Source organism: Dromiciops gliroides, chromosome 3 (assembly GCF_019393635.1).
Source record: "Dromiciops gliroides isolate mDroGli1 chromosome 3, mDroGli1.pri, whole genome shotgun sequence".
NCBI lineage: Eukaryota > Metazoa > Chordata > Mammalia > Microbiotheria > Microbiotheriidae > Dromiciops > Dromiciops gliroides.
This window is the reverse complement of record NC_057863.1, coordinates 152,248,919-152,275,026: the sequence shown is the minus strand read 5'-3', so window position 1 is coordinate 152,275,026 and position 26,108 is coordinate 152,248,919. Positions and strand designations below refer to the sequence as shown.

General features: G+C 37.9%; 1 protein-coding gene across 2 annotated transcripts in view; it reads right to left on the bottom strand.

Annotated features, from left to right (window-relative positions):
• GPC6 (glypican 6) overlaps nt 1–26,108 on the bottom strand; it is a 1,316,661-nt gene that overhangs the window by 124,587 nt on the left and 1,165,966 nt on the right. For both annotated transcript variants that reach the window (XM_043996632.1, XM_043996633.1), the window contains exon 5: nt 18,119–18,249. In XM_043996632.1, the coding sequence (XP_043852567.1) occupies nt 18,119–18,249 (131 nt within the window). The remainder of the gene's footprint in view (nt 1–18,118; nt 18,250–26,108) is intronic.

The window sequence follows — 26,108 nt, the reverse complement described above, 5'->3', positions numbered from 1 at the left end:
TCTTTTTCAATTTATTTCTAGTATTCATCATTTATGTTTTGGAATTTGTAGTAGTTAGTTGGGCAGCTCAGTGGTACAGTGGTACAGCCCTGGAATCAGGAGGACCTAAGTTAAAATTTGGCTTCAGATACTATTTGGGCAAGTCATTTAACTCCATTTGCCTCAGTTTCCTCATCTGTAAAATAGGCTGGAGAAAGAAATGGAAAACCACTCCAATAGCTTTGCAAAGAAAACTCCAAATGGGGTCACAGAGTCAGAAATAACTGACAATAAATCATCAGCAACAACAACAACAACAAATAGTTAGCTGGGTGACAAAGTGGATAGAATGAAAACCTTAGAATCAAGAAGACCTGCATTTGAATCCTGCCTCAGATACTCCCTGGCAGTGTGACCCAAGGCAAGTCATTCAACTTCTCTTTGCCTCAGTTTCTTTATCTGTAAAATGAAGCTAATAGGGTTGTTGTGAGGATCAAATTGTCTTTGAAATGTCAGTCCTTCAAATATTTGAAGACCATGATCATATCTATTGCCTAGGCTAAATATATTTGTTTGCTTACTTCTCCCATTTGACTGTGAGCTCCTTGAGAGTAGGGACTGTCTTACTTTTTTTTATTTGTACCCTCATCTTTAGAGCAGTGCTTTGTACATTGTAAATATCCAATAAATGTTTCATTCATTCATCTCTACCTTTTGTTGGGAAAGGATATAATATCTTAAGTATAAGAGAGGGGTTGATCAAGGGTAAGCCTTACCTCTGTACCTCAACTATTCCTTTAAAAACTAGATGTGAAATTTCCTATTGCCTACTTTCCTTTAAAGTCAAAGTGAAAGGAATAATAAGACAATTTAGAAAAGCGATTGGACCTTCCATTGAAAAACAGGTATAAGAATAAGAGAGAATTATGATACTTGTCACCTAATCTGCCTCACAAGGATTGTTGATTTCAGAAAGAGATCTAGCTATCTCACTAGTCCTCTGTCACAAGAGGATTACCAAGATAATGTCTATAAACTGTGTTGCCATTCTGAGATTAAAGGAGATGCCATTAAAGTAGAAGTGTTAAGTGACAATTTTATAGTTTTAGAAGGTGGGTGGTGATAGGGAACTGGCTTTTAATATAGGTACTCTGTCTTCTGGTTTCTAATTACAATTCTTTTTTCCCCTCTCCCTCCAGAGCTATTACAATATTCTTTACACATTTTGCTTACAATAAACTCAGAAAGTCTTTGTTTTTTTCCCTTTACTGAGATATACAAAGCTTTTCCTTCCCTTATGTCCCTTTGTCTTCTTTATCTTTTTAATTGTCTTCCTAGTCTGATTAGTTATACTCTCACTGAAGTCATTGCTGGCATCTTCAGCAGTCTTGACTACAGATAAATCCTCTTTTTAGTCCTGAATGGTTCTTTTTTATCTTATCACTTTCTACCCAGTAGGTTCTTATTCTGGTGGGAAAGATGATGCTATCACCACTACATCATTTAGGAAACAAAAAATTGAACTCTGATCTTTTATCTTAAACTGAGGAGACTTTTAAATTTTGTCTAGTCAGTGTTAAAGCTCTGGGAGTCAACTGCCTTCTTTTATTTATTGAGTGTTTAAACAGTCTCTCAAAAGGTTACTAAATTAATTATTTTTCAGATGGCCATTTGGCTCAACATCTATCATATATGTCCCTCCTCCTCTGGATTCCATTACAATGTTTCTTTGTGATTCTCCTCCTACTAAGTTTGTGATCCATATATCAATCAATAAGTATTTAAACACCTACTATGTTAAAAAACAAAGACAAAACAATTAGTCCCTGCTATTAAGGAGTTTATCAGGGAAACATTTACACATATAAATATGGATACAATATATATGAAATAAAAACAAGATAACTGAAGTCCTTTTTCAAAAAATAAACTTTTATTTTTATCTCTTGTTTTTGTTATTTGTTAAGTCATTATTCAGCTGTGTGTCTGACTCTTTGTGACCCCATTTGGGGTTTTCTTATTAAAGATACTGGAATGGTTTGCCATTTCCTTCTCCAGCTCATTTTAAAGATGAGGAACTGAGACAAACAAGGTTGTGACTTTCCTAGGGTCACATAGCCAGTAAGTGTCTCAGGCTAGATTTGAACTCAGAAAGAGTAGTCTTCCTGACTCCAGGCCCAGCACTAGACCCACTGTGCCACCCAGTTGCCTTTGCTCTTGTTTTTACAAACCTTACATTTTTCCCAGTATTTCTCCCTCTGCCTTTTAAGAGAACTATATCATATGATAAAGAATTTTTTAAAGAAAAAAAAAAGAAAAGCAAAATAAAACCAAACACCAAAAAAGCCTGAAATCACATGTTAATATTCCACACTTGTGGACCTACGATCTCTGTAAAGATATGGAGGTGGGGAAGTATCATCTCATACCTCTTCTTTGGGACCATGATTGTTCTTTGTAATTCTGCAGCATTCACTTTCAATTGTTTCGTAGTTGTTGTTTCTGTTTGCATCGTAGTCTTTGTGTATATTATTTTCTCTGCTCTCCTTAATTCACTCTGCATCAGTTCATGAAGATCTTTTCATGCCTCTTTATTTGTCATATTTCCTGTTTGTCATAAGCCAATCATAGTCTGTTTTACTCAGGTGCCACAATTTGTTTAGCCATTCCCCAACGGAAGAGCATCTACTTTCTTTCCAATTTTGCTACCATAAAAGAGTGTTGCTCTAAATAATTTGGTGGAGAGTGGGGGAACTTTCTTCCTTCTTCTCAGTCTTCTTGAGTTCCTAGGGCTCTATGTTTAGTAGTGGAATCTCTGGGTCAAAGGATATGGGCATTTTATTCCCTTTATTTGCATAATTCCAAAATACTTTTCAAAACAGTTGTACTGATACAACAAGAAAGTTCTAATCTATTTTTGCTGCTTAGTCCCTCACTGTTTTCACCTCCACACCCTCCATTTTCCAGCTAAACTGGACTGTGCATCCGCCTCTGTTTTTTCTATTGTCTTTTGTCTATCTGCCTATGTGTGTCTATGTGCTCATGCTGTGTTCCCATAACTGGAATAAATTTACCCCCCCCCCAAGCCTCCCTATTGAAATTTCTCCTGGTCTTAAAGGTTCAGCTCAGGGAACATCTTCTCCATCAAGCTGTGCAGATGAAATGAGAGTAGGGATTGTTTCATTCTATGTATTTGTACCTCAGTATCTCACTTAATGCTTAGTATGTGGCACACAACTGATAAGTACTTACTGACTGATCTCTTCAGTTGAAAGTGATCTCTCCTAATTTCTCAGAGTGCTTTGCTAGAACTTTTTCTCCTACTCAGCGCAGTGTGCCTTGTAGGACAACATATATACATGTGTGTATGTCATCTTTTCAAATTTTATTCAAATTCTATCTGGGCAAAGTCTGTGTCTTGTATATCTGTATATCCCCAACATCTAGCACACTGCCTGGCTAGAATACATACTTACATTCAATTCAATATTTGAAAGTAAAGTCTATTATGAGATTACTGTATACACTATGATTAATGTAATCATTTTGACCAATGATGGAGAGCTGCTAATGTTTTTGAGAGGCTCCATTGTAGACAAAAAAAGAGAGTAATTAACTAGGGACCCAAAGAGCTGAGTTCTGTTTTCTTCCAGTTACTAGCTGTGTGGCCTTAAGCAAGTCACTATAACTATCCAGATCTCATTTTCATCATCTGTAAAATACAGATACCATCTGCCCTGTTCACCTTACATGGCTGATGTCAGGATAATAACACCAACAATAACAACTAAGGTTTATATAGTGCTCACAAAAACCTAGATAGGTACTAGGTAATCAAATGAAATAATATATGGGAATGAACTAGAGAAAAGCCATAAATTATACAAAGTATTGCTAATATATTGATTGAATTGACAAATGATTAAATGAGCTGTAAAATGAGCTGGAGAAAGAATGGCAAACTACTCCAGTATTGTTGGGGCTAGGGAAATAACAAGTTTTTAGTTGAAAAATCAGAACTGGTTATGAGTTTAGCTAAATCCTTAGGACTTTAAAAATTCCTCTAACATTTCCCAAATCCATTTATCTAACCCAACTCGACCTAAGCCAAGTAAGCAATTTTGTTAGGATAATAATCAAGGCAGGAATTATGTTCCCTTTGTGATCAAATTCCCTTGGCTCTCAGAGCTGCCCAGCAAAAGTGATACACATGTCAAAGACAGGCACGCAGAGTGGTTTGTTGTTTTTGTTTAGTCATTGTGTCTGACTCTTCATTTCATTGGGGTTAAGTGACTTGCCCAGGGTCATACAGCCAGTAAGTGTTAAGTGTCTGAGGCCGGATTTGAACTCAGATACTCCTGACTCCAGGGCTGGTGCTCTATCCACTGCACCACCTAGCTGCCCCCCCCTCCCCCGGCGCCCCCGGTCTGACTCTTTGTGAATCCATTTGTGGTTTTCTTGGCAAAGATACTGGAGTAGTTTGCCATTTCCTTCTAGCTTATTTTACAGATGAGGAAACTGAGGTAAACAGGGTTAAGTAACTTGCCCAGGGTTACACAGCTAGTAAGTATGTGAGGCCAAATTTAAACTCAAGTCTTTCAGACTCCAGGCTCAGCATGTTATCCACTGTGCTACCTAGCTACTTTAGAGTATCAAAGGATTGATTTGATCAGAGGATCTCCTGTAGGTTCATATCTTGGCTCTTAGCTGTGTGACTTGAGCTAAGTATTTTATTTTCTCGGGTCCTCATCTTCCATATCTGAAAAGGAAGGGTTTGAACTAGATGACCTCTAAGATTTCTTCCAATTCAAAAAATGACCCTATGATTTTGCTCTCCAACTCTATGACAGGTGAGGTAGAAATTGTGAGCTATTTGTCACCAGAATGACAACTTTGGTTAGGCAAAGATAAAACCCTACTGATATATATTCTCACTAAAAGAGGTAACTAGCAATGCTAGGTACTAGTGACTGCTTATTAGCTTAATTTTTCAAGGATATAGTATTATAATATGTAGTGTATAATATATAGTACACAGTATAGTATAGTACGACACTGCTATAGGACACTGTAAAGGTTAGCTAGATAGCACAGTGGATAGAGCACTAGCCTCAGGAAGACCTGAGTTCCATTTCAGCTTCAGACACTTGATAACTGTGTGACCCTGGAGAAGTCACTTAACTTGTCTACCTCCGTTTTTTTCATCTGTAAAATGGGGATAATAATAGTGCCTACCTCCCAATGTTGCTATGAGGATAAAATTAGATAATATGTCTGAAGAACCTTGAAAACTTTAAGGCACCATTTAAATGCTAGCTACTATTGTCATATTTTACCAAAGAGGTGATGACGATTCAAAGGAGGCAGCATGGTGTGGTGGAATGAGCAATGAATTTAGCATCAGAATATTGGAATTTGTTGACATCCTGGCTTTGCAATTTACCACTGATATGACCATGAACCAATCTTTTTTTGGGAGGGGGGGGCCAATGAAGATTAAGTGACTTGCCCAGAGTGACACAGCTAGTAAGTGTCAAGTGTTTGAGACTGTATTTGAATTCAGGTCCTCCTTAATCCAGGGCCGGTGCTTTATCCACTGTGCCACTTAGCTTTCCCCAAGCCAATCATTTTTTACCTCAGTTTTCCTTATCTGTAAAATGAAGGGCTTGGAGTAGATGACCTCTAAGGGTCCTTTTAGCTCTAAAAGTCTTATAGTCCTAAGTGGGAAAATGCCTACATTTAGTTCGCAAATTAGCCAATATATTTTTCAATGGTTTTAGCACCTCACTACATTAAAGACAATAAAATTGAAAAGGTCTGTTACTAGTCATTTAAGATTCAGGTGATAAGTTCAGTGGCGGTGGCTATAGTCACTGGGATGCAGGTCTATAATACCTGTTGCCAGAGATGCTGAGATAGGTGGATCACTTGAGTATGGGAATTCTGAGTTGCAGTGAGGTAAAGCCTTATATCAGGTATCCACACCAAACCTGACACCAATATAGCGAGTCCCTGGAAGCAAAGAGGTAGGTGGTCACAAGGCTACCTAAAGAGGGATGATCCATGAGCAGGTCAACACTCCCATGCCAATCGATATTGTGATTAAGCCTGTGAGTGGCCAATATACTTCCGGTTTGGGCAAGATAGATCCAGTCTTTTAAAAAAGATGCCATTCTCAAGTTTAATTTCTAAAATGGCTCAGGTTCATGCTAGTGATCAGCTAATAATACCTTAAGAACAATTTTCTGAGTATACCACTGAAGCATTTTTAAAGCATCATCTATTCTTAGTTTGTATCTGCCTCTCTCTATTAACTCCAGCATGTTCATACTAGGCATTCCATTCTTTCATTTCTGATTATTTGGATTGGCAATGTCCCACAAGGTTTGGTCTTGGGAAAGTGACTTCAGAATTTCATCCTTCTGTCCCAGGAATTGGCCTCCCTGCCCCACTCTCTCCTTTCCCATAATGAAATGGATGCGGAGATATCTGAATCATGCTGTTGTATCCTGAAGGTTTGATTACAGTGGCCTCTTGGCCAAGATTCCTGGCAAGGTCATTCGAAGGCCCCTGGGAGTTCAAAATTCTGCTGAGAGGATTCTGACCTAAACTAAATATAGTCGAGTCATCATTTCTTGTTTTGGCTCCTCTTCATTGACTTTAATTCTAGAAAGCTAGCTACTGCGTCAGTTTTGAGGTTTCTAAAATTTATGCCTAATGCCTACCCAAACCTGGTTCCAGGGTATCTGTAAGGTCCTTAGCATATTTCCTGAGTTCGTCACTTCAATAAAAATAGATTCTTTCCATTTCCTGGAGAAAATAATTCTTCCTTGATGGTTGTTGCATTCCTCAGTCAGCAGAGAGCTTTGACATTTCTTCCCAAGCGGTGGGTGGAGAACGCTTACATTTCACTACACCAGGCTTACTTTGGGGATTGCAGAGAGAAAAGATGACTTGACTCTGAAGCTCATTAAAACATACTTTCATGTGATCTTTGATTAGTAGACTCTTAGACAATGAAATGGACTTATAAAACTCTAAATACTACATTAGATCAAAGAATCACAGACTTACAGGATGTGGAAGGTCCAGAAAGATCAGATAATTTGCCTAGGTGGGTGAGTCAGTAAATATTAAGCACCTACTAAGTGCCAGGCATGATGTAAGTGCTGAGGATACAAAGAAATGTGAAGGACAGGGGAGAAGGAGCAGAGGTAAATGGTGCAGAGTCATTCAGGTGGGAAGTTATGAGGTGTATGTCTGGGACTTCCTCTATATAGAGTATCTGGAGGGAGCTCTCTGGTGTCCACCAGGTAGTAAGTAGCACCAGTAGGATTTGAACCCAGGTCCTTTGACTCTAAAGCTCATGTCCTTTCTACCATATCACACTGCAAAACCACTCAAATCAATGGTACTAGGCTTCTTGCATTTCTATATGTCTTTAATTTGCGGTTGTTGTCCTTCATTCTAAAAGAAGACCATGACATTGGGATGATGTCATGACTTGCAGCGCACTGGATTTAAGTGAGGCAGGGCTGTGTGTACAAAGTCATCAACATCACTCTTCCAGAGCCATCTGGGTCCAGTGGCAAGATACATATCAGGACAAATGGTGATGACCCTGGATGGTTTTTTTTTTGGGGGGGGGGCAATGAGGGTTAAGTGACTTGCCCAGGGTCACACAGCTAGTAAGTGTCAAGTGTCTGAGGCCGGATTTGAACTCAGGTCCTCCTGAATCCAGGGCTGGTGCTTCACCCACTGCGCCACCTAGCTGCCCCTACCCTGGATGTTTAAGGCAGTTGGGGTTAAGTAAGTTGCCTAAGTAAGTGTTTGTAGGTGAGATTTGAACTCAGGTCCTCCCAACTTCAGAGCCATAAAAAACCCATCAGAGAGATACTCTGCATATCACTTTCTCTATGTAAAAAATCACATGAAGATTTTCTTCCACATGATGGGTGTCAGTAGTAGACACAGAGGGTTATATAAAACATCAGCTGAGTTCTAATTAGAACAAATATGATAGTTCTTTTGAAGTCATCCTTCTCTACCTACCTTTTAGTCTTATTACACATTATTTTCCTTCATGTAATGGCCAGTAGAGTCAAACTGGCCTTCAAAATATTCCTTATACACAACACTACATTTCCAGTCTCCATGTTGTCCCCTATGCCAGGAATTCCCTCCCCTACTCTACTTCTTAGTTTCTTACAGCACACCAATATTCCATTACATCCATATGCTTTAAAATGATGCAGAATAAAGTGAACAGAACCAGGAGAATGGTTTATAACGTAGTAATAACATTGTAAAGATAAACAACTTTGAAAATGACAAAAGTAATGATCAACCACAATTCCAGAGGACCAAAGATGAATGACATACATTTTTTTTGGTTATAACCAATGGGAATTTGCTTTGCTTGACTATACATATATATATTTCAAGGGTTTTGTTTTTCTTTTTCTAGTTTGGAAGAAGGTGGAAGGAAGAGAAAACAAGTGTTTATTAATAGAAAAAATAATTTAAAAAATTGAAAATAATTTTTAGTTTTCTATAAGTTTGGCTTGCTCACTACCTTCTGTACTACATGATGCCTTTCTTGACCCCTTCCCAACTACTACTGTCTCCCTTGCAAATTTCCTTGCATTAATTTTCTACCTATTTGTTCACACTTAGATATGTACATATTATCTCCCAGAGAGAATGCAAGCTCCTTGAGAGACCTTGCTTCATATTTCTTTTTTTTTTCTTTTTCTTTCTTTCTTTCTTTTTTTTTTTTTGTAGGGCAATGAGGGTTAAGTGACTTGCCCAGGGTCACACAGCTGGTAAGTGTGAAGTGTCTGAGGCCGGATTTGAACTCAGGTCCTCCTGAATCCAGGACCAGTGTTCTCTCTATCCACTGTGCCACCTAGCTGTCCCACCCCCGCTTCATATTTCACTGAAAAATTGAGGCCATACACCAAGAGCTCCCTCTTTCCCCTGCCTCCTTATCTCACATTATTCAGATACCTTCTGCAACTACAGCTTCCTTCATCCCTGTGTCACATGAAATGGTAGCTTATTGCCATGTCCAGGCAAATGACTTGACAGGCACAAGTGATCCCATTATATTCTGCTTAAAAAAATACTTACAGATTGAATTTTGACTTTATATTTCTGCCACCTAGCTCAATGCTTGGCACTTAGTAGGGTCTGAGTCAATGCTTGCTGATTGATTGATAGATTCAGGAGTTTAAAAAGATGACTCCCCACGTGTAGAAGGCATGATCTTTGAAGATTCACTAAGTTCAGAGCAGAATGTGCTTCACTATGATTATTTTAAGTACTTGATTTCATGATTAATTTCTGCTCATAGATAGACCCAATTGAATTGAAAATTCTTTAAGATTCTTATTCTTTATCTTAAACCTAAAGTTATTTGAGTTATGAGTTCCAAAGAAAGCCTTCAGGAAAAGTCCTTTAAAGTTGGAGATTTTCATTTTCGTTCATCTCAATTCAATAGACATTTATTAAACATATAATATTTACTAGATGTTGGAGATGAAAAGACAAAGATGAAGTAATCTCTCACCTTGGAGAGCTTATATTTTACTGGGTAGATGCAGAGTATAAGATAAATAAGTAAATACAAGATAATTTGAGGAAGGAAGAACATTAATAACTAGAAAAAAACAGGATAAAGGCTTCATGTAGAATCTTAGCTGACCCTTGAAGGAAGCTAAGAATTCAAAGCAGTAAAAGTGAGGAGAGAGTGATTTCTAGAAATGGTGCTCAGGGATAGCCTGTGGATAGAATAAGAGATGGAATTCCATATCCTGTGTACTAGCAGGTAGATTATTTTGGCTGAATCAGAGAAAAAAGTCCAGAAAGGTAGGCCATAACTGCATTGTTCAGGGTTTTAAATTCTATACCGAGAAATGTCTATTTTTACTTAGGGCAATAGAGAGCCACTGAAGGTTATATGCTAATTAAATGAGGTTATTTTTGCACTGATTTGGTGGTTGGATTGAGAAAAAAGAGAGAGGAATCATGGACATCACTTAGAAAGCTATTGCAATATTATGGGAGAGAGGGGATAAAGCCTGGACCTAGACTTTGTCATTTAAAGGGAAAAAATGGATACATTTCTATAAATATATGTTTCTTGACCATTCTTTTTGCCCTTTTACAACAAAGCCATTATGTTAGTCTGGAATCTAGGAATTGAAAACTTGGAGTCTAAATATTGTGTGATCCTGCAGAAAAAGGGAATAAAAAGAGTCCTTTTACACATACTAACAAAAAAGGGAAATGAAATTCAGAAAATTCTTGCAAATTATTGACCATCTTCCATTGTCCAATCATATGGTATAAATGACTAACCTACAATGAAACTATGAATTTTTGGATTTTAAAGAACCAAAGCTCTTTCACAGTAGAAGTGCTTAGAAACTTTCTTTTTTTTTCTTTTAAATTTTTAGGGAAAAAATAGAAAGACTTCTAGAAAATGAATAAAAGTATTATGTTGATTTGTTTATTTTATAGAAACAAAGTAGGATGGATTGGCCTGTCAATATTAGGACCTCTCAGATGCCTTTTTCAATGGAAATATAATGCATGCGGTGCATTGCTTGCAGGGATAACATCAAAACTCAGCTATTAACCCATGGTGTTTACTACTCCTTCTTGGTCATAGCTTTCTGAAGGTTATATTAAAAATACCTTTAGGGGACGCTAGGTGGTGCAGTGGATAAAGCACCGGCCCTGGATTCAGGAGTTCCTGAGTTCAAATCCGGCCTCAGACACTTGACACTTACTAGCTGTGTGACCCTGGGCAAATCACTTAACCCCCATAGCCTCCCTCAAAACAGAAACAAAAACAAACAAAAAAACCCTTTAAACATTGTTTTGACATCTCATATGCCCTATAGAGTATCTTATTTGCTGGATTTTAACACCCCCCCCCCCGACTCTGTACCAGGTCACAGGAGGGGGTTTAAGTAAGGGAAGCATGTGAGAGAAATAACCTCAGTGTCTCTCTTCCAATAGTAGCTGCTGATCACAGGCACAAGCAATGGTACATTGGGTTAAGATGTAGGCCATATGTACTTGACTGGCTATCATATCAAAGAATTTCTCTTTATGCTCAAGGTTGGGCATATCTTTTTGATAGATTCTATAATTCTGTGATGCCATGGCCTTTAGTAATCCAATATCCTGTTAGCCAAAGAATTTGTTAGAGATGATATAGAACAAACAATTAATTCTTGTCAGCAACCATACACATCTGTTTTCAGTTAAATTTCAGCTTTATTTAAGGGCTTCTTTTATTCTTGATCACTGGAATTCCTTTCAATTTCCTATTTTCCTATTTTGAAGTCATCTCCATAAATCAAAGGGGAAATACCCTCAGCTGAAGAGAAAGTGTTGCTTGTCTGAACTTTTTCTTTATACTAATTTTCACTTCATTCATTCATTCATGGTGAGGCAATTGGGGTTAAGTAACTTTCCCAGGGTCACACAACTAGTAAGTGTCAAGTGTCTGAGGCCAGATTTGAACTTAGGTCCTTCTGACTCCAGGGCCAGTGCTCTATCCACTGCACCACCTAGCTGCTCCATGTTGCTTGTTTGAAGAACCCAAAAGTTGATCTAGATCAGGAGCTTTTAGCCTTTTTTTCCCCAACATGGACCCTTTTCTCAGAATACAGCTATCCCTTCCATACTGTGACTTTTCCCATTGGGTTTTGATATATTGTGGGTTGGCACAAAAATTAAATGGGAATTTCGGGGGAGTTTTTCAGAAGCTGCAGATGCCATGCAAAGGCTAGCTGATGACACAGCAAAAGTTTAGAAACTCAGAAATGCATTCTATATATTATTGTTTAATATCAACATTTTATCTTTTAATACCATAATAATTCAGACTTATTCTTTGGTATGAAGGGAGAGCCAGAAAATTTTATGTGGATTTTTCAGATCACAGGGGTACTGAATTCCTAACCCCTGCAATGTGGAAGAGATAACTGTAATGTTTTTAAGTGCATAAAATAAAATATATAGGATTACCAAGGAAACCATTTATACTGAAATAAAGTTATCAAAATATTTTTGTATTAATTATCTCTAGATTAAGTACCCCTGATCCAAATGTTGTACCAGGAAACTTGTATATTTAGAGAAGAAACTGCTATGTTCTGTTTTTGGAATTTTAGGTCCTTGGGTTTTTGTTTCTGTAGTATGTCTAAGAAATGAAGCTCAAGAACTGTCTGGATAAAATTAAGCACCTGAAAGCCATCATACTTTTCTGTAATAGGCTCTTCCCTTGTCTGTAATAAGCATTAATTGAATGGGTAGTTTCGGTTGGAATTTAATAAGTCTTTGTCCTTAATTTAGATTATATCTGACAAACCAATCTTTCCCTGGATTAGCCCTGAAATTATTCCTAATATAGTTAAATTATTTTTAGTGAGATAAGTTTCATCTTCCTGATAGGAGAGGAAGGAACTCATCAACAGGTCTGAAATATCTAGGCTTTCAAAAATCATAGGCTCAGAATTGAGAGTTCTGATTTATTGTTCTTGAAAAGGACTTCAATTCCTTCGAGAATCCCAACAAGCCTTCAAAATATTTAGCTCCCCTGACCTGGATGGGTAACAAAGATTGGAGAATAAGGACAGTAGTTCTTCAACTGGGAAGATCAATATAAAGACAGAGAGCGCTGCGTGGGTGTGGTTGAAATGACTGGTTCATGATAACAGATGAAGGATTTGTTTTTTCTCAAGACATTTCCACCAGTACCAGGCAGTGATCTACTCACATTGTGGCCTTCTTTACTTAAGTGGCTAATATCAATGATGAAGTAGATATCTGCAGGGCATATAAAGCACAGAGAGACTTTCAATAAAAAATGTTACAATTGGTGTAGGTAGGTGGTACATTGTATAGAGCACTGGCCCTGAAGTCAGGAGGACCTAAGTTCAAATCCAGCCTGAGATACTTACTAGCTGTGTGACCTTGGGCAAGTCACTTACCCCTGATGACCTCCCAAAAATGGTACAATTAAAGTTAAACAGGTGTTCTTACAAAGTTCTAGAGTTAGAAGCATCCTCAGATGCCACTTGATCCAACCCATCCTTTTTTTTTTTTTTTGCAGGGCAATGGGGGTTAAGTGACTTGCCCAGGGTCAAACAGCTAATAAGTGTCAAGTATCTGAGGCCGGATTTGAACTCAGGTCCTCCTGAATCCAGGGCAGGTGTTTTATCCACTGAGCCACCTAACTGTCCCAAACCCATTCATTTTTAACTGAGACTCTGGGAGAGCAAGTGCTTTGCCAAGGTCATAGGTATTTAGTTTCAGAACTTAGATTCAAACCCAGGTCTTGGGGCTACAAGTCTAGTACTTTCCCTACTACATCACTAATAATGATAATATTTTGCTTTAAGGTTTAAAAGATTTCTTTATATACATTATCTCATCTGATCCTTACAACAACCCTTTAAAGTAGATACTACAAATGCTTTGGTTTTGTTCTGGACCTATATTTCATTTTATAAGGAACTCCCAAAGAGAAAACTCTTTCTACCAAGGTAGATTTGTCTTCTTTGCAAGGTCATTGTCTTAGGGAGTTGCCTGGGGAGCTACAAGCTGTAAGTCAGAGGTGGTATTTGAACCCCAATCTTTCCAGACTTCTCTCTATCCCCTATGACATGTTAACTCTCAAGTATATTTTCTCTTATTTTATAGATAAGGAAACAGATTCAGAGAGGTTAACTTGACCCAAATCACAGAGTAAGTGGCAGAGTGGGGGATTAGAACACAAGTCTGATTCTAAATTCATTGCTCTGTCCATGGCACTGTGCTGCCTCAAGTTAATAAATTGCTCTTCATTTTTTGGGGGAAAAAGTGTTTAATGCCCAAAGAGTTAAAAAATTATGTATACCTTTAGACCCAGAAATACTGCTACTAGGCCTGTTTCCCAAGGTGATTAGGAAAAAAGGAAAGGAACTTATATGTTCTAAAGTATTAAAGCAGCTCTTTGTGCTAGCAAGGAATTGAAGTTGAGAGGATGCCCATCAACTGGGGAATGGCTAGCCAAGTTGTGGTATATGATCGTGATGAAATACTACTGCACTATAAGAAATGATCAGCTGGATGATTTTAGAAAACCATGGAAAGACTTGCATGACGTAATGAAGAGTGAAATGAGAAGGACCAAGAGAACATTATATATAGTAACAACAATATTGTTCTAAGAACAACTTTGAATGATTAAGTCATTTTGAGTTTTATAAATACTCAAATCAACTACAAAAGACCTATGAAGGAAGATGCTATTCACATCCAGAGAATGAACTGATAAGCAGACATATGTATAATATGGTTTTACATATATATAATACATACACATATATTATGTATATACACACCTCTAGGGAGGGTTGAGGAGGTAGGGAAAAAATAAAAAGAACACAGCAGAGAACAAAAGAAAATTTAGAAGGAAGCACAGAAAAGCAGGGTAGCTTTAAAAAAAAAAGATGTTGTATAGTATTTATTACATCATTTCCCCCAAAAAAGTAAACAGTATGAAATGGGTATTCATGGTGTCATATTAATCCTCTTTTTATGTTGTGCTATATACATGGAAATGTTCTTTTTTGTCTTTTGATATTTAAGTTAAGAATGACTAAAAATTTTAAAAAGGAAAAAGTTTTTAAATTTATATATAAATTCTACACAAAGAGAAAAAAAAAGCCTTGAGCTTTAAATTAATGTCAGGGGCATTATGATGAACCTCAAATACCACAAATTGACCAGAGGATGTAAAAAACACAGAGTAGGTTTTTATTCCATTTTTACATGCTTCCTTTTGGGTCATTTCAGAATTTATTAGAATTTATAATCAGGGGTTTGTAAAGGAAGAAAAGGGATCTGGAACTTGGATTTATAATGTTGTTACCTGTTAACAGATCCGACAGAGGGTTCAGTGGAGGACAAGGGGAGTACTGGTGGCTAAAATAAGGTCTTTCAATTATCTGGAACTGACCCTTTTCCTCTGAAACCCCACAGCATTTTGTCTTATTATTGAACTTTCATATTCTACCTGGTTTGAGAGTCATTTGTATAGATGTCTCCATCTCCCCTATTAAACTGTAAATTCTGTGAGAGTAGAAATGTCTTAGTCTTCTTTGTCTTTTCCTATTGGTGCCTAGACCAATTTCTTGGTACATACTGGATGTTCAGTAAATATTTTAGGAATGAATGAATAAATAAATACATCTGTGGATTTCATTTATTCATGTAATCAGTGAGGAGCTGGAGCTGATTTAGCTGTCCATTTCATTTAATATGGTGGCAACTCGTGTGTGTGTGTGTGTGTGTGTGTGTGTGTGTGTGTGTGTCTATTCAATGCTGTGAAAGGGCAGAGATAAACAGGATCTGAGATTTGAAACTGGAAAATTTGAGTAGGATTAAAAGAATGCCTTCAGTTAACACATTAGAAAGATGTGAGGGGAGAACTGTAACTTTTTGTAAAGAAAATGAAAAGTCTGGAACTATTTGGATAACATCTATGTTTATTCAATGTAGGTGGGGCATATTAATTCACTATTTTTCCAGGATGAAGTTTGAGGAATTATTTTCTTTGCAACCTTTTCAATAAAATTGTGAAATGTCCACATTCCAGGGAAGTGCTAGAATCATAATTTCCAATGGTAAATTTCAAATCACACCCTGGAACCAAAACCACCATAATTTGTAAACCCTACAATTCCCAGAATGCCTCTATAGTCCCTAATTATTAAAGAGCTTCTGGCTTCACCTAATGCTTGACTAATAGAAGTTAATGATGTTATGCTGAAATTTGAGTCAGACTACACCAAGTTTGTTGAGGATATTTATTGATCCCGAGTAAGAATTCCTTTAAGCCAAAAGGAAAAAAGGAAGAGAGACAGACAGACCATATTTAGCTACGAAATCAAATTTTGATTTTAGTTAATAGGTAGTTTCAAGTGCATGGCTTATGTGGAGAATAAATTTAAATATTTCCCCAATTAAAGGACATTTTCAACTACTATGTAGAATATTTCTGTGAGTTAAATCAAACAGATTTTTTTTTTCTCAAGTTCACAGTGAGGACCAGTTACTACATTCAGTTAGGAGGTAAACCCTCATGTTTACTGGTTTTTTTAAATTAGACTATTTGATCATATAGGGAGCAAATGAAGAAAAGTAATAAAATTCTGAATTATTGATTTCTGCAGAATGTTAAAATATAAAATTCAGGATCATAATCCTCAGAACAAAAATGAATTTTGAATTTTAATAAAAGGGTTTCTTTCATCTGAAAATTTGGTGTTTGGCATTTGTATTCACCTCATTTAGCACTGTGCCTAGCATGTAATAAGTGCTTAAATTTTTTGTTGTTGTTGATTTGTTATTTTTTCCCTGGATCGACAGCTAGGTAAGAAATAAAAGCAATAGATCTCAGTATACCAGAGGAAGGATGACCTAACATTCAGTAAAGATGGGGAGGTTTTTCTTTGTGGAGCTAGGTAGGGGCTATTTAACCTGGGGTTACACATGTTTCACTTAATAGGCAGCTCTCTATTTTATTCTTGGAGTTTCCAAGAAAATAAGTTCTCAGATTCCACCCAGAAAAAAAAAGTGGTTCTTATGAGGTCTTTTCTTCCCATTCCTATGGGAAAATGACACCCTTCCTTCTAAATTCTATTACCTAGAAAAAGATTGCTGGTGTTTTTAACAGCTCAGTGTAATGAAAAGAACATTGGACTGGGAGTTGGGACATCATAGGATCACAGATTTAGAGTTATGAGACTGTAAAGGTGATCTGGTTCAACTCTTTCCTTTGAGGAGAGAAGATGGCCTGAAGATTTGGGTTAAAGTCTCTTAACCAGCTCTGCCACTTAAAAAAGCTGTGTGAATTTGAGAAAGTCACTTAATTTTTCTTCTTATGAAAAAAATGAAGGGGTTGGATTGAATGAGGTGCCTTGCAGCTCTGACACTCTTGTCATCCAATTATGTCCTTCCACTGTCCCCAGAGGATTCCAGAACTCCTTGAGTTCAACCTTTCTAAACGAGTTGAAGAAAGATTAGGAGGGGGACTATTCCTTCTGTGCCAACCCCCATCTTCCATCAACCTCCCCCCCCCCCCAGCCCATCCAGGTGACTAGAATAGCTTAAACTTTGGGTTTGGCCTTAGGAATACAGACATGTATCTTTCCACCTGTGTGCTGATGTCTAAAATTCTTTGAACAAGGTTAAATTCCTTTCATTCCAAAATTAGGAACAAAAGCTTTAAAATGGCCTTGCCTATTGGGGATGAAATTTTGGTGTGAATGAGTATTAGTAGACATAAATGATTGATAAAGTAACTTGTTCCATATTTTTATACTAGGACGTGGTAAAGTCTTTGTGGGGGAAAAAGAATTGCAACTAACATGGAAAAGGGGTGCTGAAAGTGGAAGCTGGGGACGTTTCACAAGCTTTTAAGTTCTCTCCACTTGGCCCTACTTAGCTGCAATTGGGTGGAGACAAATAGAAGCTGTACCCTGAGTCTTTTTTTATTTCTTCTCTTCATTTAGATGCCAACTCCAGACACTCCTGCTTCATATTATGTATTCAGAGGATTGGTTTTGTTTAGTTTAGTTTTATATGGCTGACTTTGTATAAAGAAGCCTTGTTCCCACAAGTTCTATTAAATGAGGTACACCTGTAGTCACAACCTGAACCTTAGCAGGGATGTTTAATTATTTACACTTAACATGAGGCATCTCTGCCTGGATCTCCCAGCTGAAGACATAATTAGAAGTTACTGGAGAGAGAAATAGGGTAAGCATGTGGAGACATTTCTGATACAAAAAAACCCTCAGCTCTGCCAAAACTCCTCACAACTGTGAGCCATTAGTCAACACACTTTGGCTTTCTGAAACTTTTTAGCAGCCAATAATTTTCTTCATGATTGAGTGGTTGTGAACTAAAAGATTGCTACTCATCTCGATGCCATTTTGTTGGGAGTTTTTAAAAATAATTTTCAGTTGGACAGGAAAAACTGACAAAGTAATAACATTTACAGTGATTGGCTCCCAGATAGTTGCCCTACCAATTTACTTTGTTTTTAAGCTATGCTACATAAATGACTGACCTTTGCTGATACTTGCATGCTGTTTTCTTGCATGTTCATGATGGCTTCAGAAATCTTGACGTCGATAGGATCCATTACTGATTCGATGTTGAAAGGCCCCTCTAGCCTCTCAGCCACCAAGAGCATGGCATCTGTCCAAACATAAAACAACAGGCTCTTAAGGAATAAGAACATTACCTCCCACATGAGTGAGGATGCAAAGTTTACAAAGCACCTTTCTCACAGCAGCCCTCTGGGATAGGAAGGCAGGAAACATATTCTTGTTTTACAGGTAGGAAAACCAGAGAGAGCTGCCTGAGGTCAAATAGTTTGTAGGAAACATAATAACGACTTGAACTGTGGTCCACTATCTCTAAAGCCCTATCTTCTTCCACCATACCTACCTGACATCTTTTAGCTGTGGCTAAACAATGTCAAGACAAGTGACTGGAAACAAAACAAGTAAAGCTTCTCATTCACATTCTCACTAGGTAGCTAGGTAGAACAGTGGACTCAAAGTCCTGAAGTCAAAGCCAGTCTCAGTCACTTTTCTTGGGCAAGACAATTGACCTCTATCTGCCTTGGTCTCTTTATCTAGAAAATGATGAGTGCCTATCTATCTCCCAGGGCTATTGTTAGGATAAACTGAGTTAATATTTGTAAAGTGTTTTATAAACCTTAAAGTATTATCAAAATTTTAGCTATTATTCATATTTGTTGGCTGGTTTTAGGTGGTAAAAAAAATCACACACAACTGACCCAACCCTCAAAACAAACAGCTCTAGAATTGTAGGACTAAATTTACATTATAATTCAGTTAATTTTCTTTGTGTCTATAGACAGTTAAACACCACCTTTCTGGCTCCCTGCTCCCTAAATATACCACATGAAACAATGCATAAAAATGAGAACAGTGTAGAACAATAGTTACAGGACTGAAAATGAAGTCAGGACAAGCTGGGTTCAGATCCTGTCCTTGACACATATTGAGTCTCTATGGGCAAGTCACTTAACCTCTTAGTGCCCCAGGTAACTCTCTAAGACTGCAGAGAGCAGCTAATCTGTATTGATGGAGAATGTTTCTATCCCTGAAATTCCCTGCAGTGTTGAACTAGATCACTAGATCATAGATCAAGAGCTGGGAGGGACCTCTGGGGTCTTGAGGCAGTGTGGTATTGTTGGTAGAATGCTGAATTTGATTCAGGAAGACATGACTGTCCAATATCCATGGCTAGGACCACTTAGCCCTGCCTCTGGGTCTCTAGCATGGATAAAATGTAAAGACCCATGGGATCAAAGTGCAGCATCAAGTCACACTTTGACCTAGTTGCCTTGTCCTAGTAGACTGCTACAAGAGCCACAAAAATCACTGGAACTAAGTCCATGTGCCATTATTACCATTTGCTTCACCGTATACCTAGTAACTAAATTCCTTGCCCTATTCTCTGGGTGTCCCTATCTGTTATTTTCATGCCTTTGAGGCTGGAGCCCCACTTTGTTCTCATGAGCATTTACAGGGACTTTTGTGCTGTCCCCAAATCACCACCCTCTCTTGAGGTCCCTACCAGCATGTGCTGGTATATTTACCTACTCTCCAGAAAAAAAATTATATGCACTGACATACTTTCAAGTTTAATTTTTATTTATTAATATTTTTCTCCATCACTTTCTTGTCTAGAAATCAACAAAACAATAAATCAAGCTCTGATTTTTAGCATTTCATGATTTCTGAAGTGCAAACACTGAAATTAAAAATTTAACCACTGGCTCGGCCAAGAGGGTTGGAGCTGGCTCCAGTGAACTCTTGGATCTTCTGAAAGCCTTCCGTGAGTTTGTCTGCCTGAACTTCTGAGAGGATCTGCTCACCATTACCTGAACTCTTGTGTTCTGTACCTTTCCTAGGGGACCCACTTCATGCCTACCTCTGGACTTCCCTATGAGCAGATGCCTAAATCTCCATCTATTGCACCCGATTTTCTGCTCTGCTTGCCTCTCCATACCTCTCACTCCATGATGCAACCTTCTTAAAAGCACCAGCTCTGCTGAGGCATGTCTGAATAGCTTCCAGATCCTGGTCTAAGCCATCTGGTGACTTACCCCACTGGTAATAGTGGAGACGTGAGGAGATACTGATGTAGTGAAGAAAACCCTGGCCTGGGCTAGCTGTATAACTTTGGATAAAGCTCTGGGTGGGCCTCAGGTTCTTCATCTGTCTGTTTATTTGTAAGACTGAATGGAGGCGGCTAGGTGGCACAGTGGATAAAGCACCAGCCCTGGATTCAGGAGTACCTGAGTTCAAATCCAGCCTCAGACACTTGACACTTAACTAGCTGTGTGACCCTGGGCAAGTCACTTAACCCCCATTGCCCCGCAAAAAAAAAAAAAAAAGACTGAAGAGGTGGACTGGATCTCCAAGATTCCTTATATATCTACTATTCAATGCTTCTTGAAAATGAATTTTAAAAAGCACTATACTAGATATGTGTGTATATATATATATACACACATGTATACATATACATATATATACATACACACACACACACACACATATATATATATATATATATATATATATATATATATATATATATATAAACCTATATCAGATTGCCTGCTGTATGGGGGGGAAGGAGGGGAGAGAGGGAGAAAAAATTTGAAATTGGAAATCTTATGGAAAGAAATGCTGAAAGCTATCTCTACATGTAACTGGAAAATAATAAAATACTTTTATTTAAAAATTTTTAAAAAGCACTATACTAAGAGTTGAGGATATAGTTACTAAACCCAGACAGTTCCTGCTCTCTGAGTTTATATTCTAATAGGGGATTAAAACATACATGGAATGTTGGCCTGGGATGGGTATATTCTTTTGGGTAATCATAGGGATGCTAGGTAGAGTCAAAGAGGAATTGATTGATGTGTCCTTTCCAATAGCAATAGTAGCATTTACTTTATTATTGTTGCAACTCTGAAAAGCCAGGGAGAAGGTGGGGAGGGTGAGAAGGAGGTAACTCTTGAAAGAAGTCATGAGAAAATTCTCACAAATGGGATAGGGGGAGTGAGGGCATGGTTGTGGCAATCAGTACCTCTATCACTGAAAACCAGTCCATGTTCCATGTTTGCTATGTGCAATAGGTTGCCAACCCCTTCAGCATGTGGACACCAAAGATCTAGACTTATTAAAATGCTAATGCTCTCTAGCATATGCTGTAAAGCACTGTCATGAGATGTAGTTCATAGGAGTATGAAGAGATCTAATTTGGCTTTCATCACATGTGGTGTTTTGACATGTACAAGCAAGGCACATTATTAAACAACCTTCCACAGCGGTTGAGAGGAACAGAATAGTTTGACATGCAGCAATCTGAGATAAGTGGTTTCTTTGTAAAGGTAGAACACATGGTAGTCTGTGAGGTAGACGGTTGTAGACCACCTCCAACGGCCCTCAAAGGAAACATCTATATTTTAAAATCATATCCATTTCTCAAGCCCCATCTCAAATGTCACCTCCTCCTTGAAGTCTTTACTAAATTCCCTAGTCAAAAATGCTTTTTTTCTTCTAACCTTGCCCAAACATAATATATTTATCATTTAGTATTTTATATGTAGAGGGAGCTGGGTACCTCAGGGGATAGAGCTCTGGGCCTAGAATCAGAAAGATCCAAGTTTAAACCTGGCCTTTGACATTTATTACTGGTATGACCCTGGGCAAATCACTTAACCTCTGTTTTCCTTGGAAACGGCTAGGTGGCTCGGTGGACAGAGCACTGGACCTGGAGTCAGGAGCTCCCAAGTTCAAATCCAATCTAAGACACTTATTAGCTGTGTGACCCTGGGCAAGTCACTTAACCTCTGCCTTAATTCATTAGAGAAAGAAATGGCAAATATTCCAGAACCTTTGACAAGAAAACCCCCGGGCAGTATGGCCCACGGGGTCACAAAGAGTTGGGAGCAGAACAACAAATCCCATATTTATGTAAGTTCTTTATGCCCTCTGAAATATTTTTAAGCTCAGTGGCATCATGGACCATATCTTAATTTGCATCCATCAATCAGTCAATATTGATGGAGTGCTTACACTGTGCTAAGCACTCTGGGACTGGCACTGTGCTACAAGCACATGGTAGGCAGTTAACAAATGGCTGCTGAATAAATGAATGAATGAATTACAAGCAGTACAGGGTTTTGCAAATCATGTTGGCTTTTATAAATCCTGGCCAAACTCTATACAGTACATTTACTGTTGAAAGTGAATCAGGCCTTTACATCTTTAGTGAGACCATGAAGAACAATACGTTGTATTAACTACTCTCAGGTCTATGTTAGTCTCATGAGTATAAGTGATATCATGGACAAATTTCTACTCTATACATTTACAGTATTGTATCTTATAAAGAAAGAACATAAATAAACCTTAGGTAAAGATTGTGCATTAAAAGATGAAGATTTGTGTCTTCTATAAAAGGATCTTATAATTAAAATAGCTATTTCCCCCAAACTTAATGATCTTATTTCCCTGCACCATCAGCAGGGGATAAGGTGGATTTTGTCATAGCATATAGATCTTAAAGACATTTTCTTCCCTAAGCTTTTCAAATGCTGCTAAACATTGCCTGAAAGCTGTATTGTTTTTACTGGGATTTACACGATCTATTTTGCGTAATTATCACAAAAATCCCCTCTTACCATGGGCCTTTCTAGCAGGCTTTTTGATTAAGAGTAAATAATGACAAGTAAACAGAAGGCCCTAGACTAGAGTCTCCTGCTAGGAGAATTATTCCCAGAAATTTACAGAGAAAACAAATTTGAATCACAGAGTAGTCACAATAAATAAAACATTTAAGAGAATAGATAGGAAATAAGTAATGATATCCAAGACACATCTGGTATATACATATGCATATAGTAGGTGCTTAATGAATGTTTATTTAGTGAGTGAACATGAGCACACACATTTATGGAACATCACTGTAGATGTAGTATGTACTTAGAAACTAAAAGTCTATAATAACTTTTACGTACATGGCAATTGAGGACAGGTTATTTTATACTAGGTAGAAATTTAAATGCTTTTTTACCTGGATCACATTAATTCAATCAAGGCCATAATCTTACTCCACTACATAAATTTCAGAAAAACAACCCTCTTGCTCTTTGTTGAATCAATAGTAAAATATTCCCTAATCAAGTAAGGGGCCTTCTTTTTATTATCAGTAGACATTTATTGAGTGACCACTGTGTGGAATATACCATGTTTTTAAGCCCTCAGCCTTAAATATGGAGGCTACCTGAGTAATTTGCATGCCCTTAACAAGAACCCCAGGTGAAGTATGAACTAGGTGTTTCTATTTCCCCAATTTGTCTATCCTAACCTTGCTAGTTCCATTCACCCCCTCTACTTCCCTGTCCCCTTCCATAGGGATTCTCTCTCCATTCCTCAAGTTCCCCAATCTGTCATACTCTCTTGCCTTTCCATCTGATCAAGACCTATTCCCAGGCACCTCATTTACACTAAGGTATAAATAACTGATAGGGCAGCTAGGTGGCTAAGTGAATAGAGTGCCAGACTCAAGGTCAGGAAGATTCATCTCAAATCTGGCCTCAGACACTTACTAGCTGTGTGACCCTGGGCAAGTCATTTAACCCTGTTTGCCTTGTTTCTTTATCTGTTAAATGATCTGGAGAAAGAAATGGCAAACCATTCTAATATCTTTGCCAAGAAAATTCCAAATGGAGTCATAAAGAGTCAGACAACTGAAATGACTGAATGACAACAACAACAACAAAATAAATAACTGATTATCACTTCATTTTTCAGCATATATTTGTTAAGGAGCTCATCAAATATTGTTAGGCACTAGAAGAGCTTAAATATTACCATCTCCCAGAAATTTGCTCATTTTACCTATATGTAAATCCTTTACTGCATGTAGGTCAATAGTATTAGCAGTAATCATCAACCGGATTTTCCGAGTCTACATTCCCCCCTGCTTTTAAAAAAATCAAGCCAGGGGCGGCTAGGTGGCGCAGTGGATAAAGCACCAGCCCTGGATTCAGGAGTACCTGAGTTCAAATCCAGCCTCAGACACTTGACACTTACTAGCTGTGTGACTGTGGGCAAGTCACTTAACCCCCATTGACCCACAAAAAAAAAATCAAGCCATACGCTCTTAGTACTGATTATTTTAAGACTAAAAATTTGCACCACACATATCTATTTTTTTTCTGTTACTTGGGTGATACATCATTGTTAAATTACATGATTGAGGGGAAAGAGTGATCTAGTTCAATTTTCTCCGTAGTGGAGTCTGTATATAGCTTGACTTCAAAGGGTTCGTGGCCTGATTGCAAGGGGAGGAGTTGAATCATCCAATTTGAATGAGGGAATATGGGCCACAGTACCCCGTAGCCGATGATAGCCAATCGTGGGTTTGTCTTCAAGACAACTATACTTTACCTTATTCCCATTCCACCCCTTCCCACTACTGTGAAAGTTCCCAAATTCTTTCCTTCTGATATGGGCATCAGTCTTGAAGGGCAATTATAACCTAATTCAAACTGGCTATCCTTAGCAACAGCTGTGTTGGTGATATTGGGAAAATCATCTATCCCTAACATATACATTGCTCCCTTGCTGAAAATTACCCTAGTCCTTCTTGTCCCTTCCTCAATTTGTGTTAGATCTGGAATCAGGAAGACCTAAGTTCAAATCCAGCCACAGAAACTAGCTATGTGACATTTAACATTTTAGCCTCAGTTTCTTCATCTAGAAAATGGGGAAAATAATAGTGTCTACCTCTCTCATGGCTGGTGTGAAGAAAAAAATCAGATAATATTTGTAAATTATTTTTAAAAGCTCTATATAAGCACCAGTTATTACAGAACTTATAATTATAGCTCACATTTTTATGGCACTTAAAAATTCAGAAAATCATTTTCATCACAACAACCTTGTGAGGTAGGCAGGGCTAATATTATGATCTCTATCTGATGGAAGGGGAAGTGAAAGTTCAGAGATGTTAAATAACCTACTCATGGTCACATAGTGAGTGAGTTGCAGAGCTAAGACTCAAGTCTAGGTCCTCTGATTCCCAACAACAACAACAACAACCAAACTACTCTTGCTGCTGCAGTGTGTTGCATATGTTAAGTCATTTGAACCTCACAATAACCCTGGGAGATAGGTGCTATTATTACCCCCATTTTCCAGATGAAGAAACTGAGGTAGGCAGAAGTTATATGACTTGCCCAGGGACACATAAGCCAGTAGTGCCTGAAGCTGGATTTGAATTCAGAATCCCTTTTGCCCACTCATTATAGTTACAAAATATTTAATCATGAATTTCCCTCCTTTCTCCATCACTTCAATTTCTAGAACTCTAGTCAGTTGCTCAGTCACTTCTGGACCATACATTTTAGGAAAGAAAATATTTGTTTTGTTTTTCAGAGATAATATTGAATAAATTTAGGAAGAAGCAAGGTAGAATCGAAAAAAAACTCTGAATTTAAAGTGAAAGGACCCGGGGTTTAAATCCCAGTTGTTCTATGTATTCCTTGTGTCTTATTGGGCTGACTATTTAATGTCTCTGGGCCTCAGTTCTTCATCTGTAAAATGAGAGGGTTGGAAGTGGTGGCCCCTAAAGTCCCTTTCAGGCTCTAAATCTATGGTCTTACGAGTTAGGAAATTATGATAAACCATCACAGGGATAAAGTAGTGGTCAAGAAAGAAGAAAATGCTGACTGAAGAAAAGTCTACCCAGAAAGAATTCAGGCTTTTAAACTGATAACTAAATTTGCATATTATTCAAACACGTTGCCCACTCTCTTGGGATGCCCCCAGGAAGATTACTACACCCTTTTCTAGGACATGTGTATGAATGTGTATATACTTGGATTGGCAGAGAGAAGTAATTCAGAATTTTCTTGAAATATTTGACCTTATGAAAGCCTGTGGCATTTTGGCACAGGAAAGTAGATGTTAATATGTCATTACTTGATAGGAACTGAG